We start from the raw sequence: 16,675 nt of genomic DNA on the forward strand, positions 1-16,675 counted from the left end.
CCAGCTGGCTGGTGTGTTTACGGACATATTCAATCTCTCCCTATCCCAGTCTGCTGTCCTCACATGCTTCAAAATGGCCACCATTGTTCCTGTACCCAAGAAAGCCAAGGTAACTGAACTAAATGACTATCTCCCCGTAGCACTCACTTCTGTCATCGTGAAGTGCTTTGAGAGACTAGTCAGCTGATCATATCACCTCCACCCTACCTGTCACCCTAGACCCACTTTAATTAATAAATTTGCTTACCGCCCCAATAGGTCCACAGACGATGCAATCGCCATCACACTGCACACTGCCCTATCCCATCTGGACAAGAGGCATACCTATGTAAGAATGCTGTTGACTACAGCTCAGCATTCAACACCATAGTACCCTCCAAACTCATCATTAAGCTTGAGTCCCTGGGTCTTGACCCTGCCCTGTGTAACTGGGTCCTGGACTTCCTGACGGGCTGCCTCCAGGTGGTGAAGGTAGGAAACAACATCTCCACTCTGCTGATCTTCAACACTGGGGCCCCACAAGGGTTCGTTCTCGGTCCCCTCCTATAATCCCTGTTCACCCACGACCGTGTGGCGACACACGCCTCCAACTCAATCATCAAGTTTGCAGATGACACAACAGTAGTAGGCTTGATTACCAACAACGACGAGACAGCCTACAGGGAGGAGGTGATGGCCCTCGGAGTGTGGTGTCAGCAAAACAAAATAGATGATTGTGGATTTCAGGAAACAGCAGAGGGAGCACCTCCCTATCCACATCAACGGGACAGCAGTGGAGAATGTGGAAAGTTTTCTTAAGTTCCTCAGTGTACATATCACAGACAAACTGAAATGGTCCACGCACACAGACAGTGTGGTAAAGCGCCTCTTCAACCTCAGGGGGCTGAAAAAATGTGTCTTGTCACCGATAACCCTCACTAACTTTTACAGGTAAACAATCGAGAGCATCCTGTCAGGCTGTATCACCGCCTGGTACGGCAACTGCAGCAAGGCAACAAAAAAAAGGCAAGAAATATCATCAAGGACAATAACCACCCGAGACACTGCCTGTTCACCCCGCTTCCATCCAGAAGGCGGGGTCAGTACAGGTGCATCAAAGCTGGGACAGAGAGATTGAAAAACAGCTTCTATCTCAAGGCCATCAGATTGGTAAACAGCCATCACTAGCACAGAGAGGCGGCTGCCTACATACAGACTTGATATCATTGGCCACTTTTTAAAATGGAACACTAGTCACTTTAATAATGCCACTTTAAGAATGTATTAAAATCTCGCATTACTTATCTCATATGTATATACTGTATACTGTATATGTATACTGTATATGGTCCTGCCATACATACCTACCTATGCTACGGTCACAAGACGCAGGCCTCCTTACTGTTCCTAGAATTTCTAAGCAAACAGCTGAAGGCAGGGCTTTCTCCTATAGAGTTCCATTTTTATGGAATGGTCTGCCTACCCATGTGAGAGACGCAGACTCGGTCTCAACCTTTAAGTCTTTATTGAAGACTCATCTCTTCATTAGGTCCTATGATTGAGTGTAGTCTGGCCCAGGAGTGTGAAGGTGAATGGAAAGGCACTGGAGTAACGAACCGCCCTTGGTGTCTCTGCCTGGCCGGTTCCCCTCTCTCCACTGGGATTCTCTGCCTCTAACCCTATTACAGGGGCTGAGTCACTGGCTTACTGGTGCTCTTCCATGCCGTCCCTAGGAGGGGGGCGTCACTTGAGTGGGTTGAGTCACTGACGTGATCTTCCTGTCTGGGTTGGCGCCCCCCCTTGGGTTGTGCAGTGGTGGAGATCTTTGTGGGCTATACTCGGCCTTGTCTCAGGATGGTAAGTTGGTGGATGAAGATATCCCTCTAGTGGTGTGGGGGCTGTGCTTGGCAAAGTGGGTGGGGTTATATCCTGCCTGTTTGGCCCTGTCCGGGGGTATTGTCGGATGGGGCCACAGTGTCTCCTGACCCCTCCTGTCTCAGCCTCCAGTATTTATGCTGCAGTAGTTTGTGTCGGGGAGCTAGGGTCAGTCTGTTATATCTGGAGTATTTCTCCTGTCTTATCTGGTATCCTGTGTGAATTTAAGTATGCTCTCTCTAATTCTCTCCCTCTTTCTCTCTTTCTTTCTTTCTTTCGGGGGACCTGAGCCCTAGAACCTGCTGCTATGGAATCCTGACCTGTTCACCGGATGTGCTACCTGTCCCAGAACTGCTGTTTTCAACACTCTAGAGACAGCAGGAACGGTTGTAAGGGTCCTGTGTGGAGCTGGTGTAGAGAGTCAGGCGCAGGACAGCTGAATTGAGTAATCAACGTACTTTACTCAAAAAAGACAAATATACAAAGTAACAACACGAGCCCACAAAGACGGACCGAAATTACAATAAATAATTACTCACAAACATAACATGGGGAACAGAGGGTTAAATAATAAACAAGTAATTGATTGAGTGAAGCCAGGTGTGAAAGACAAAGACAGGACAAATGGAAAATTAAAAGTGAATCGGCGGTGGCTAGAAAGCCGGTGACGTCGACCGCCGAACGAACAAGGAGAGGGACCGACTTCGGTGGAAGTCGTGACAGCGGTAGAGATACTCTGAATGATCGGCTATGAAAAGCCAATTGACATTTACTCCTGAGGTGCTGACCTGTTGCACCCTCGACAACCACTGTGATTATTATTATTTGACCCTGCTGGTCATCTATGAACATTTGAACATCTTGGCCATGTTCTGTTATAATCTCCAACCGGCACAGCCTGAAGAGGACTGGCCACCCCTCATAGCCTGGTTCCTCTCTAGGTTTCTTCCTAGGTTTTGGCCTTTCTAGGGAGTTTTTCCTAGCCACCGTGCTTCTACACCGGCATTGCTTGCAGGTGGGGTTTTAGGCTGGGCTTCTGTACAGCACTTTGAGATATCAGCTGATGTAAGAAGGGCTTTATAAATACATTTGATTTGAATACTATTCTATCTATTCTATAATAGCCCTTGCATCTTACACCGCTCATCCATATCGCTACACTCGCAATAACATCTGCTCACCATGTGTATGTGACCAATACGATTTGATTTGAAGGCCCATTAGAATACCAGACATTCATCACAGCAGCACTAGCACTACTTCCATTAGCACACATTGATCACATAGCAGACACTCAGACACCCACATACAAACAGGTGGTCTGCAATCTACCACGAATACTGTAGGTTAGTGGCTTTCTAAATACCTTCTCAACCTAAATACGGTAAAAACAGGGGTCAGTTATCCATAGTGGTGAATTAATACTTTCACATTCAATACCGGTTTGCTTTGAATTTGACTTGTCATGGATTGGTAAAAGGTGCTCTAAGGAATGCAGGGGAGAATCACTCCATAACTGGGCTAAAGTTCAATGGTCCTACCGTAGAAGGAGAATTAGAGGAAGGGTGAGGCCCCATCTGAAGTCATGAGAATCAAACTGTATCAAAGCTCTAGTTAGGTATTTCTCTATTAATAGTCCAATACAAACAAAACCTAGACTGGAATAGAAATATCAAAACAATACCTATTTAGGGGATACCCAAGCAGTAAATGTTTTTTGTTAGCTGCATATGATTACAGTGTGAATGTAGCAACAGCATAAAGCCATCCTCAGTAATTAACCTATGGTAATGACCAAAGCCAATTTATGGCTCTTAATAAATATCAAACGTATCCCAAGTTAATGTGAGGTCGATCAAAATGCACGTGCGGGAATATCCGAGCGGGAAAATCAGTGACTGGATGGGAGAGATACTGGGAAGGGTGCCAGTCAATAGGAATTTTCTTACATATCGATTGTATACTGTACGAATGGGTTAAGGAAAGATGTGGCAGTTTGAATGCAGTGGTTTTGTCTGTGAAATAGGGTTGCAAAATTCCAGTAACTTTCCCAAAATGTCTATTCCCCCCCCCCCAAAAGGAAATGAGAAGGAAATCCGAAAATCCGAAAATCCTACAACCTGGATTTCTGGAAAACCTGGGAATTTTCTGGAAAGTTTCTGGAATTTTTCAACCCTACTGTGAGAGAGTGGTGCAGCTCACCCTCTTCCTCTGCTCACTCCACGTCAGCTGCTTTCCCATGATGTCTACAATGCGTGGAAGGGCCTCCTCGGCCGCCTGCACATTCAGGAAGCCCAGCCGCGTGCGCCTGGCGATCACATCAATGGCCGTGCACGCATACTCTTTAATGGCATACTGGACCTGGAAACAATATAATGCTTAGTCTACACTTGATGCACCTCCGATTATTCACCTATTCACTCTTCTGTTAGCTCTGTTGATTAGGAGTTAAAGAGATCCTCCAGTACTTTTGTATACTTTTTAGCAAGTAGTTCTGAAAGTAGCACTCAACAGCCAAAAGTGGTCCCTGAAAATTGCGTACTGTGTCACATACTGTATGTGCAGATATGTGCACCACGTCACTGCTCTCTCTCTCTCTCTCTCTCTCTCTGCTGTTTCCACTGAGTTGTTGGGCCCACCCAGCAAACTCATTGGATAACGCTGGGCAGGCCTCTTGCTAGCAGTCATTCAAATGCAAGGGGCTGAAGCTCATTTTCTAGAACTCGAATTGCTATGGGACTGACCCAGGTGAGGGGAAATGTAGGGAAAATAGCGAGGCACAGCTTCAAGAAAACATTTGCTTTCAAACTAGGGCTTTTGTTGCTAATTGAGGTAAAACAGTAATTCTGCTCATAGATTATGCATGTATGAACTACACACTGACACACCTAGCCCAAAGTGGGAAGTAAAAAAAAATACTTTCTCAAATCACCTAAGTACCGGAGCATGTCTTTAACTACAGTAACTTCCTAGGTTTCCCAGAACTCCCGGTTGGGAATTTTGGGAAAGTGACTGGAATTTTGCAGCCCTGGATATAATGTACATACAAACCTCACTCTCAATGTAGGGGAATTCAGATACGAGGCGTTTGCCGACAATGGGCCATCGTTTGCCGGTGACATGGGCCATTTTGGCGACCTCGTAGGCCCTCCCTCCGTAGGAAGAGGCCAGATGTTGGGCCACCTGGACACCACACACATTTGCAATCCAGTTAAAATCCAAACAGAATGGGCCAATGGTCCCTCGGAAATCCATTGCATTTAAACAGCACCTTTTGATATGAGATCAATACGATGTATTAACAGTCGAGTCACTCATTGGGAGATGGCTGCAGAGGAGACAGCATGCTTTGACTGTGATACATTATGTGCCAGAACTAAACAAAGAAGAAGTTATTTCAATTCAACCGGTTTGGTTACTTTTTTTCACTAAAGGTCACGCGCTGTCAAAAATATCAGCACATTGACCTTTTTAAACATTCCGGCAACATCAGGATCATAGATTAGGCTTTCTTCCCTATTCCGCGCTAACGAAGGGTTAAATCTCATTCACACTAAGTCACAGGGGGCTGCAACTCTCTCGGCTTGTCATTTGCAGGTCATTGTACAGTTCATTTGAAGTCTAACATGGCGTGGACTGTCCTGGAGATGTGTCTGAGTGGTGCAGTGACAGAGAGAGTGCAAGCTGCACTGTTAGCACTTTTAATACTCTGTGCTAAAAGCACTGGTGTTCTATTCACTCATTGGCCAAGATGAACACATGTGGCTCGTCATTGGGATGTCAGGGTACTTGATGGCACAATTTTCATTTGACAGCAGCTTCTGGGATTGTGTGGACTCGTGTACTAAAGGAGTCATTCAATTCAGCTTTACAAATGGGCCTGACTATTCATTAGTATCCTCCTACAAATTGATGTCATACAATTATGGCAGACCATTACTTTAAAGTTGGCACCTCAATAAATCATTACAACTACCTAAAATGATTGGTACTTTTTGAAAAATTCCCAGGTTTTCCAGAAACCCTAGGTGGAGGATTCCGGAGCTTCTGCTTATTCCTTCCTGATTTCGGGAATCTTCCAGCCAGTATTTGAGGAAAACCTGGGAATGTTGGGAAAGTTAACAGAATTTTGCAACTAGTAGTTGTGCCCACCTCCACTTCCAGGCCATAGTCCTGTACCAGGCGGATGTACATGGTAGGAGTCCAGTCTTTAGCTCCCTCTAGCATCAGGCCCACTGTCTTACTGGGGCCAGCAGAAAGGTTATGGGCCTTGACTGCAGCATCCAGGGTATCCTCCGCCATGGAGCGATATGTTGTCCATTTCCCACCTAGACAAGAATTTAAAATGTGGTGTTATTATCACACTACTAGTAATAGACTTGTGCTAATATGGTGTTATTACCACACTATCTGTAATAGACTTGTGTTCATATGGTGTTATTACCACACTATCTGTAATAGACTTGTGTTCATATGGTGTTATTACCACACTATCTGTAATAGACTTGTGCTAATATGGTGTTATTACCACACTACCTGTAATAGACTTGTGCTAATATGGTGTTATTAACACACTACCTGTAATAGACTTGTGCTAATATGGTGTTATTACCACACTACCTGTAATAGACTTGTGCTAATATGGTGTTATTACCACACTACCTGTAATAGACTTGTGTTCATATGGTGTTATTACCACACTATCTGTAATAGGGTTGTGCTAATATGGTGTTATTACCACACTATCTGTAATAGTGTGGTAATAACACCATATTAGCACAAGTCTATCTGTAAAAGACTTGTGCTAATATGGTGTTATTAACACACTATCTGTAATAGACTTGTGCTAATATGGTGTTATTAGCACACTACCTGTAATAGACTTGTGCTAATATGGTGTTATTACCACACTACCTGTAATAGACTTGTTACTGCTTCAATTCAAGTATAGGCCTATATTATCTCACACAGAGTAAATTACATGTACAGTATGATTAGCATTGATAAAATGCAGTGAAACATTTGACTGTACAGACTAACCAGCGATGGTGACCAGTCCGCTGTCACTGATGTGGACAATATGATTCCTGCAGATTGACTGAGTGTCCTTGGAGTTGGGGTTTGTGACCAGCGGACGAATACCACTCCAGGCTGCCAAAACATCTCCTCTCCTCACTGCACAGGACAAAGAGTCCAGACAGAGTGAGACCTCACACACACACACACACACACACACACACACACACACACACACACACACACACACACACACACACACACACACACACACACACACACACACACACACACACACACACACACACACACACACACACACACACACACACACACACACACACACACGCGCGTTAGTCTACACAAAGCAGGTGACACAGCTATGAGAGTGATGGACAGCTAGTGGAATCCTTGCAAGCCTAAATAACACCTCCCTCCTCTACTGCTAGAAAATAAATGAGTTCCAACTCATACACCAAAACAGCCGCTCTCTCTTCATATCGCGGTGACATATAAAGAATTAAATATTAATATGCTGTTGTGTATCGATTGAAAAAATAGCTGCCACTATAATGGGCTGGTTGATATTTCTGAATAAAACAATGACAAACTCGTTATCAAAGGGCATTTTTTAAACATTTATGACAGCTGAGTAGCTCTGGGGCTGAAGGCCTCACGTGGGCAGTAAAAGGGGAGCAGATAGAGACAAAGCTAATTTGTACGGCTGTGCAAAGTGAAAGCTATGCATGATAAACAACATCTCTGGTTGCAACCCAAATGGAATCCTGTTCCCTATTTAGTGCACTATTTTCGACCAGGTTCCATAGGGCTCTGGTCAAAACTAGTGCACAATATAGGGGAATAGGGAAACAGCCCGCTCGGTCTCCAACTCTGGCTGCATTCAAGAGTTCACCGGCTCAGTCTGATTGACTTCAACTTTGTGGGTATACTTTCTAGTCCAGTATGGTGTCCATATTAGGACAGCCTCAGAAGTCTTGCTGAGATTGATTCATACCTAAAAGCCATTCAACTCACACTGAAAACATATACATTTACCCGTCCTAAAAAATATGGCTGTGAACAAAGGACATATTCTTCCACGCAGAAATGTGGGTTGTCTGGGATGTGAAGGATACAATATGAAAAAGAGTGCCATTTTTGGATTATAAAAGACAATATGAGTTGAACTGACGGGTCCTTTGTTGGGATGACTCATTAGCAGGGAATGGAGGCCGTGTGGAAACATTCCGCCATGCAGAGAGACGTGCGTTCCAAATGGAAACCTATTCCCTGTATAGTGCACTACTTTTGACCAGAGCCCAATGGTCCCAAGTCCAAAGTAGAGCACTATATAGGGAATAGGGTGCCATTTGGGACATAACGGAGTCCAGTCCGTACTGCAGTAGAAGAACAAAGCAGGCCCAGTGCTTCAGCTGCAGCAACAGCAGGCCAGGGGTGTGCTACTGGTACGGTCCTGTTACAGTCAGACCTGGGTTCAAAACGATGTTAAATCTTTTAAACACTATTAGCAATTGATTTAGCCTGCTTGGAGTGCCAGATGGGCGGTATTTGCAGTTTTATGACTATTCTATTGGTTCCATTGTGCCAGGCAAGCTCAATCAAGTCCAGCTGAAGTATTTGAAATTATTTCAAATAGTAATTGAACCCAGGTCTGGTTCCAGTAGGGATCTGGAACTGTCTGCTGGGTGTCACTCAGAGGTTGGTGTGACTGTGAGAAGCCATGGAGACCACTTCCTTACGGGAAGGACTGGAGGAAGGACTGAGGAGACACTGCCTGTCTACTCCAGGCCACTATGTCTCCTCTGAGGTGTCACCGCCGCATAATGTGACAAATCCCCCACGGAAAGATCCTCCTCTTCTCCTTTCCTCTGCCGTTCAGAATTACTGGAGACTCCACGTCTGGAGCCCCAGCACGTCCACAGGCAAGGACGGAGAGATGAGACGGAGGAGAAAAGTCCGTTCCCTCATGGCCTCCGGCTCCATCACTTCACACTTGTGTGTTTTTTTTGTTCTCAGGCCGTAGGGTCTTCTGCTCCGACTGTGACCACAGGACTTGGGGAGACAGGGTCTCGCCCAGACATACGCCACATGTCAGCCTGGCGGGCCGTCCAGAGCACAGAGCATGCTGGCTGCAGCATGGAGCCGCCCGGACGCTGGTCTGAGACCTGAGCCGCAGAGCCACCATAACACATAGTCCTCCTCCATATGCTCCATACAGACAGAGCTACTGTACAGGTGCCACTTCTCTACTGTCTCGAGGTCTTGGTAGAAGGAAAGCTGGGCAGCTAATGAGTAGGAAATGTGCAAAAACTTTTTGGGGTAAATCTTATGCTGGATATAGATAGATGGAAAATAATGATGGAGAATGCAGTGCTTTGGCATTACTGTGCCATTAGATTGGCTGGCCAGGAGAGGATGTGGATGTAGACTAGAATCAAGCTAATCAATCAAATAATCTCGACAACCCCTTGTGCACTGAAAACAATTAGACCACTTCTCCAAAATCAATAGCACTGCATTCTGTTTAGATACCCAACGGTCCTTCATTTAATAAAGTCTCCCTGGGTTTTGATAAACCAGTCAATTGGCAAGGCCATCAGAGGCCCTAAATCGGAAAAACATATACAAAATACATAATAAGGGCTCCAGGAAGGTCTCATAAAAATCGCAAATCGAAAACAATATAATTTAATGTGGTATTGGTTATTTTTCACTTATTCATAACAAACCTCCCATGTGGAGGTACAGTGAGTAGAAAACAGATAATCTATTTTGTCCTAAGTGTTTAGGGAAACAACAGGCAGCAATGCATTATAGTTGAAGGAAACAAAATAACTATGGAGGAAATTAAATAGGGCTTCACAAAGTTCCTATAAGAAATCCTCAGAGTGTTGTTGGTTGATGTCTCCTGTTTCTCGACTGCAGGTCCCATACATAATTAAAGCAGGAATTTGTATCTGTCTGCACTCTGTGGCCGCCTGATGAATTAATATCTGGTGGAAGTCCTACACTGTGCTACACTGCCATCACATTAGCCCATTTATATCAGTCAGCTGCTTGCTCCATCAGCTATTTGTAAATCTAGAGAGGGAAAAGAAATACTGTGAGATTGTCGGACGTGTATTTATTATCATAAATGTCTGTTATGAATTAGGTATGATTGTAACGTCATTATAGTGCCGTAAGTGTAAAAGTATAGCACACTAGTGATTCATGGCTTGTGAAGGAAATACAGTATGTGTTGACATTGCTACCTTTATACCTTTAGCATCATGGCCTTCCTTTCCATCACCCTATGGAAGATTGACTTGAAAAACGATTCTGTATAGAATACAACCATTTCACTGATAGATCATTTTTATAAAACGATCCAGACTTCTGAAATTACTGGATATTCCAGTTATTATAAAGATCTAACTGGCTAATTGAGTTATTATATAGATAACGCATATTGCATCATCAAAAGTTTGTAAAGAAATGTCAATTCATGATTATACTAGAGATCTTCTACTCCTGTACTGTGTATCCCTCCGAGAAACCATAAGCAGGTCATTGCAGGTCATAGTCACCTTCGACATCGGGGCTGAGGTAGTTGCGGACCTCCGTGAGGATGAAGTTGATGTCCTCCTCCATGGGGATGGGGTGCGGTGTGATCTCCGTGGGCGTGTCCGTGGTCCCGGCGATGGTCATCTTCTCCCAGGGCAGGAAGAAGATGACGCGTCCGTCGCTGGTGGCTGGGTCCAGGAGCCCCATGTTGTCTGGACTGAAGGTAGGGGTGTGGTGGAGGGGGTGTGGTGGAAGTATAGTGGGGAAAGCAAACAAGAAGACTGCATTAACCTTTGGTCTGCTGGGGGTCGTGAGCGGGCCGACTGGGGGACACCCCATAATCAGGCTCCTGTCAACGGTCTTTCCAGGAGATTAATTCTGCTGGTTTCAATTCCAGCTACGCCACTGCTCCCGTATAGTTCCAGCGACAGCATAGCACTCACATTGTCCTGTTTAAAACACATGCACATGGTACTGACTCAATTTAATACAGGAAACAGGGGAGGGGTAGAAGTGGCGGTAGAGGTGGCGGGAAAGGGGGGGGGGGGGGGGGGGCACTTTTTGTTGCCCTGCAAACACAAATAACATGCATCAACAAGAAAACCAGCACTGAGTACACTCTAAGAAAAAAGGATTCCAAAAGGGTTCTTCGGCTGTCCCCATAGGAGAACCCTTTTTGGTCCCAGGTAGAACTCTTTAGGGTACCATGTAGAACCCTATCTGGGGACTTTTAGGTTCTAGATAGCACCTTTGTTCCTAAAAGTGTAGGCATTACAGGAAAGTCTGGTTGAGTAGGCCAAAAGCTCTCTTCAAAAATCCATATTCATCTGGAGATAAACGGCATACAATGCCATCTGTTAGCTTGATTAAACTCATCTAAATGGCCTTTTCGACCTAACAGGGAGTGTGAAGAAACACAAAGAGACATGATGCCCCTGAACAGAGCCCCTCAGCACCAAGCACTTGTTCTGAACCATCCATGCAAGAGCTTCTTGTATCTTAAGAGTGCCTATGTTTTGTCCTGGCTGTCCCTGTCTCGTGGCTCAGCCGATGGTGCTAATGAATTGATCAGCCAGGCGCTAATGATGCAGTGATGCAGGGGGGGGACAAGACGGGGCGTTGTTTGTTACCTGTAATAGCCCGGGATGACGATGTGCACCCCAGCACTGGGCTGACAGATGTTGGGGTTCTTCTGATCATCCATTTTCCGCAGTGCATCGGTAAAAGGTCCCGTGGCATTGATAACACATTTGGCTCTGACATCAAATTCCTGCCCTATGAAAGAAAACAGCATCAATCACCAGGGGCCATTCATCTGTACCCAGTGACAACCGGGATTATTAATTTATCAGCCAACACCCCTTCCGTAATAGAGTGGCTCGCGTGTGTCCATGGGAGACTTCAGAAGACTGTAATTAATAGGAACCAGACATACCTAATTTCCCTCTCGCCTCTTTGTGTCAAAGTGCAGCCCAAGAGGCAGTGTGCGAGGGAGTGCTTATAATGCGCACAGGGAAATGTATGCTTCCCAAATGGCATGCCATTCCCTATTTACTGCACTACTTTTGACCAAGGCCTATGGGGCGCTGATCAAAACGAGACGTGGTGTGATCAAAACAACATACGGGAACTCAAGTCATTCTGTTCACCTGATCTAGAACTCCTCACAATCAAATGTCGACCGCATTATCTACCAAGGGAATTCTCTTCGATTATAATCCCAGCCGTATATATCCCCCCCAAGCAGACACAACGATGGCCCTGAACGAACTTTATCTGACGCTTTGTAAACTGGAAACCACACACCCTGAGGCTGCATTCATCGTAGCTGGGGATTTTAACAAGGCCAATCTGAAAACAAAACTCCCTAAATTCTATCAGCATATCGATTGTGCTACCAGGGCTGGTAAAACCTTGGATCATTGTTACACTAATTTCCGCGACGCATTTAAGGCCCTCCCCCGCCCTCCTTTCGGAAAAGCTGACCACGACTCCATTTTGTTGCTTCCAGCCTACAAACAGAAACTAAAACAACAAGCTCCCTCGCTCAGGTCTGTTCAACGCTGGTCCGACCAATCTGATTCCACGCTTCAAGACTGCTTCGATCACGCGTATTGGAATATGTTCCGCATTGCGTCCAACAACAACATTGACGAATATGCCGATTCGGTGAGCGAGTTCATTAGAAAGTGCATTGACGATGTCATACCCACAGCAACGATTAAAACATTCCCAAACCAGAAACCGTGGATTGACGGCAGCATTCGCGTGAAACTGAAAGCGCAAACCACTGCTTTTAACCAGAGCAAGGTGACCGGAAACATGACCGAATACAAACAGTGTAGCTATTCTCTCCGCAAGGCAATCAAACTAGCTAAGTCCCAGTACAGAGACAAATGAGTCGCAATTCAACAGCTCAGACACAAGAGGTATGTGGCAGGGTCTACAGTCAATCACGGATTACAAAAAGAAAACCAGCCCCGTCGCGGACCAATATGTCTTGCTCCCAGACAGGCTTAACTTTTTTGCTCGCTTTGAGGACAATACAGTGCCGCTGACACGGCCCGCTACCAAAACCTGCGGGCTCTCCTTCACTGCAGCCGAGGTGAGTAAAACATTTAAACGTGTTAACCCTCGCAAGGCTGCAGGCCCAGACGGCATTCCCAGCCGCGTCCTCAGAGCATGCGCAGACCATCTGGCTGGTGTGTTTACGGACATATTCAATCAATCCTTATCCCAGTCTGCTGTTCCCACATGCTTCAAGAGGGCAACCATTGTTCCTGTTCCCAAGAAAGCTAAGGTAACTGAGCTAAACGACTACCGCCCCGTAGCACTCACTTCCGTCATCATGAAGTGCTTTGAGAGACTAGTCAAGGACCATATCACCTCCACCCTACCGGACACCCTAGACCCACTCCAATTTGCTTACCGACACAATAGGTCCACAGACGACGCAATCGCAACCACACTGCACACTGCCCTAACCCATCTGGACAAGAGGAATACCTATGTGAGAATGCTGTTCATCGACTACAGCTCAGCATTTAACACCATAGTACCCTCCAAACTCGTCATCAAGCTCGAGACCCTGGGTCTCGACCCCGCCCTGTGCAACTGGGTCCTGGACTTCCTGACGGGCCGCCCCCAGGTGGTGAGGGTAGGTAACAACATCTCCACCCCGCTGATCCTCAACACTGGGGCCCCACAAGGGTGCGTTCTGAGCCCTCTCCTGTACTCCCTGTTCACCCACGACTGCGTGGCCATGCACACCTCCAACTCAATCATCAAGTTTGCGGATGACACTACAGTGGTAGGCTTGATTACCAACAACGACGAGACGGCCTACAGGGAGGAGGTGAGGGCCCTCGGCGTGTGGTGTCAGGAAAATAACCTCACACTCAACGTCAACAAAACAAAGGAGATGATTGTGGACTTCAGGAAACAGCAGAGGGAGCACCCCCCTATCCACATCGACGGGTCAGTAGTGGAGAAGGTGGAAAGTTTTAAGTTCCTCGGTGTACACATCACGGACAAACTGAATTGGTCCACCCACACAGACAGCGATGTGAAGAAGGCACAGCAGCGCCTCTTCAACCTCAGGAGGCTGAAGAAATTCGGCTTGTCACCAAAAGCACTCACAAACTTCTACAGATGCACAATCGAGAGCATCCTGTCGGGCTGTATCACCGCCTGGTACGGCAACTGCTCCGCCCACAACCGTAAGGCTCTCCAGAGGGTAGTGAGGTCTGCACAACGCATCACCGGGGGCAAACTACCTGCCCTCCAGGACACCTACACCACCCGATGTCACAGGAAGGCCATAAAGATCATCAAGGACAACAACCACCCAAGCCACTGCCTGTTCACCCCGCTATCATCCAGAAGGCGAGGTCGGTACAGGTGCATCAAAGCAGGGACCGAGAGACTGAAAAACAGCTTCTATCTCAAGGCCATCAGACTGTTAAACAGCCACCACTAACATTTAGCGGCAGCTGCCAACATACTGACTCAACTCCAGCCACTTTAATAATGGGAATTGATGGAAATTATGTAAAAATGTACCACTAGCCACTTTAAACAATGCCACTTAATATAATGTTTACATACCCTACATTACTCATCTCATATGTATATGTATATACTGTACTCTATATAATCTACTGCATCTTGCCATCTTTATGTAATACATGTATCACTAGCCACTTTAAACTATGCCACTTTATGTTTACATACCCTACATTACTCATCTCATATGTATATACTGTACTCTATACCATCTACTGCATCTTGCCTATGCCGTTCTGTACCATCACTCATTCATATATCTTTATGTACATATTCTTTATCCCTTTACACTTGTGTGTATAAGGTAGTAGTTGTGGAATTGTTAGGTTAGATTACTTGTTGGTTATTACTGCATTGTCGGAACTAGAAGCACAAGCATTTCGCTACACTCACATTAACATCTGCTAACCATGTGTATGTGACAAATAAAATTTGATTTGATCAGAAGTAGTGCACTATGTAGGGATTAGGGTACCATTTGGGATTCAGGCAATGTTTGTTAATGTGCTGCTTGATGTTGACGAGCCTTTACAATGGGGCCCATATCAAACGTAGCATGATGGTACTAAATGATCTGTTTTAACAACGACTTAAAGAACGGACTACCCTCCTAATTTGACTTGTGACACCATGTCATAACGAAAGCAGAGAAAAGCAAACCTGAACGACGTAGAAATTACATTTTGTACGAATTTTCAAGCATATTATTGTAACACCTGACACATTCATATTGTAGAGAGAAATACTCTTACAAGCGCTTTCCTTGTGAGGCCTCTCTCTCACCAAAGAAAGTGAGCCGTTTCTTCTTCAGAAAGAAAGAAAGCACACATATCTTTCAAAACATCAGGGGGCAGTCATGTGTTGAGATCCTCAAATCTTGGTTATGTTTTATTCCTCCAAAGCCACTCCTATGCGTGACATTTAAAAGGTAAGTTAGGCCATTTGGAGTACGCTAATTCCATATTATATTGCTAGCAGATCGGAAGGAGCTCTCTACACCATAAAATGCTTATAAAATATTAAAGCCCCACATTAGATCTGCGATGACTATGTGCAAAATACCACTGATTAACAGGGCTACCTAACAGGCAGGCTCTGAGAGCTAACGCCCTGTGGTGAGTGCTAGGGGGCAGGGAGGAAGCGCGGAAGCAGCGGCTTTGTAGCTGTAGTTTCACCTGTGATCACGTCCCTGCAGTGCGCTCCACAGACCCTCTCTTTGCCCATCTGAGGATCTACCCTCTTCAGTAGGTGCACCACTTCAGTGTAATTGGCTATGGCAGCCCCATACCTGGCAGCAGTGAGGGCGATGGCGAGATTCATTCGAGCGTCGTTGTGTTGTCCTGCAGCGGGGGGACAGGACCAGGGGAGAGGATGTGAGTCACCCCCAGCCTGTGACTGGTGGTATGGAAGTGTGTCGGAACCGATATGTCACATCTGTCCCTGTCACTTTGCATCAGTGGGATGGCTGCTCTGGCCACACAAGGAGCACACTTAAAGCCACAGTGGCCCTTTGGCCTGTGTGTGCTGTTCATGTGGAGCCCCCACCACCCTGCACTTGGCTGGGGGGCTCCACAAGAACAGCAGCGGGCTGGGCTCGGCAGGACTGGTCAAAGTGTTAAACCTACCAAGTACGCAGGGTTGGGAATTGATTACTTGTTCTCTAATAACCCATGTTTATTTCTGTATAGAGTACACACCACATGCATGAGTGTGCCATCACTGCCTGCAAACATGAGGACACTAATTTAGTTACGTGGAACATGATCACTATAATGTGTATACTTCATACACATTGTTCAGATTCAATACGCGGTCCAATTATGAAACACAGAGGACTAGGTCAAGTGAGGACAAAATCTACTTACAAACAATCAATAATACTGCTCCTTTTCAAAATGGGTGCAAAACGTGGGGAAATGATCATCGAAAATAATTATTTGCAATGTCCCTGGTACATCAGCATCAGGAGTGGGATTCTGACAGTGACGGATCTACTTGTAAAGCAGAAGATCCCTCCGCAGAATCCTTTTAATGAAGAGAGGAATCTGGTATCAAGATTTATGGATTAATCCCTTGCTGGCTTGAGAATATACCCAGATCTATATTCAAGAGTCAGGAGGTCATAAGTTTTGTAATTTAAATGAAAGGGTCTAAAAGGTGACAAATGAACAAA

General features: G+C 45.6%; 1 protein-coding gene across 6 annotated transcripts in view; it reads right to left on the reverse strand.

The window, feature by feature from the left end:
- LOC129816341 (glycerol-3-phosphate dehydrogenase, mitochondrial-like) overlaps window positions 1-16,675 on the reverse strand; it is a 50,812-nt gene that overhangs the window by 19,580 nt on the left and 14,557 nt on the right. For 4 of the 6 annotated variants that reach the window (XM_055870720.1, XM_055870718.1, XM_055870717.1 and 1 more), the window contains exons 7-13: window positions 15,678-15,842; window positions 11,568-11,712; window positions 10,461-10,654; window positions 6,895-7,029; window positions 6,007-6,182; window positions 4,906-5,037; window positions 4,057-4,215 (exon numbers count right to left, since the gene is read on the reverse strand). In XM_055870720.1, the coding sequence (XP_055726695.1) occupies window positions 4,057-4,215; window positions 4,906-5,037; window positions 6,007-6,182; window positions 6,895-7,029; window positions 10,461-10,654; window positions 11,568-11,712; window positions 15,678-15,842 (1,106 nt within the window). The remainder of the gene's footprint in view (window positions 1-4,056; window positions 4,216-4,905; window positions 5,038-6,006; window positions 6,183-6,894; window positions 7,030-10,460; window positions 10,655-11,567; window positions 11,713-15,677; window positions 15,843-16,675) is intronic. The other 2 variants (XM_055870719.1, XM_055870721.1) reach the window with 2 other exon arrangements.

This window comes from Salvelinus fontinalis, chromosome 19 (assembly GCF_029448725.1).
Source record: "Salvelinus fontinalis isolate EN_2023a chromosome 19, ASM2944872v1, whole genome shotgun sequence".
NCBI classification, from domain to species: Eukaryota; Metazoa; Chordata; class Actinopteri; order Salmoniformes; family Salmonidae; genus Salvelinus; species Salvelinus fontinalis.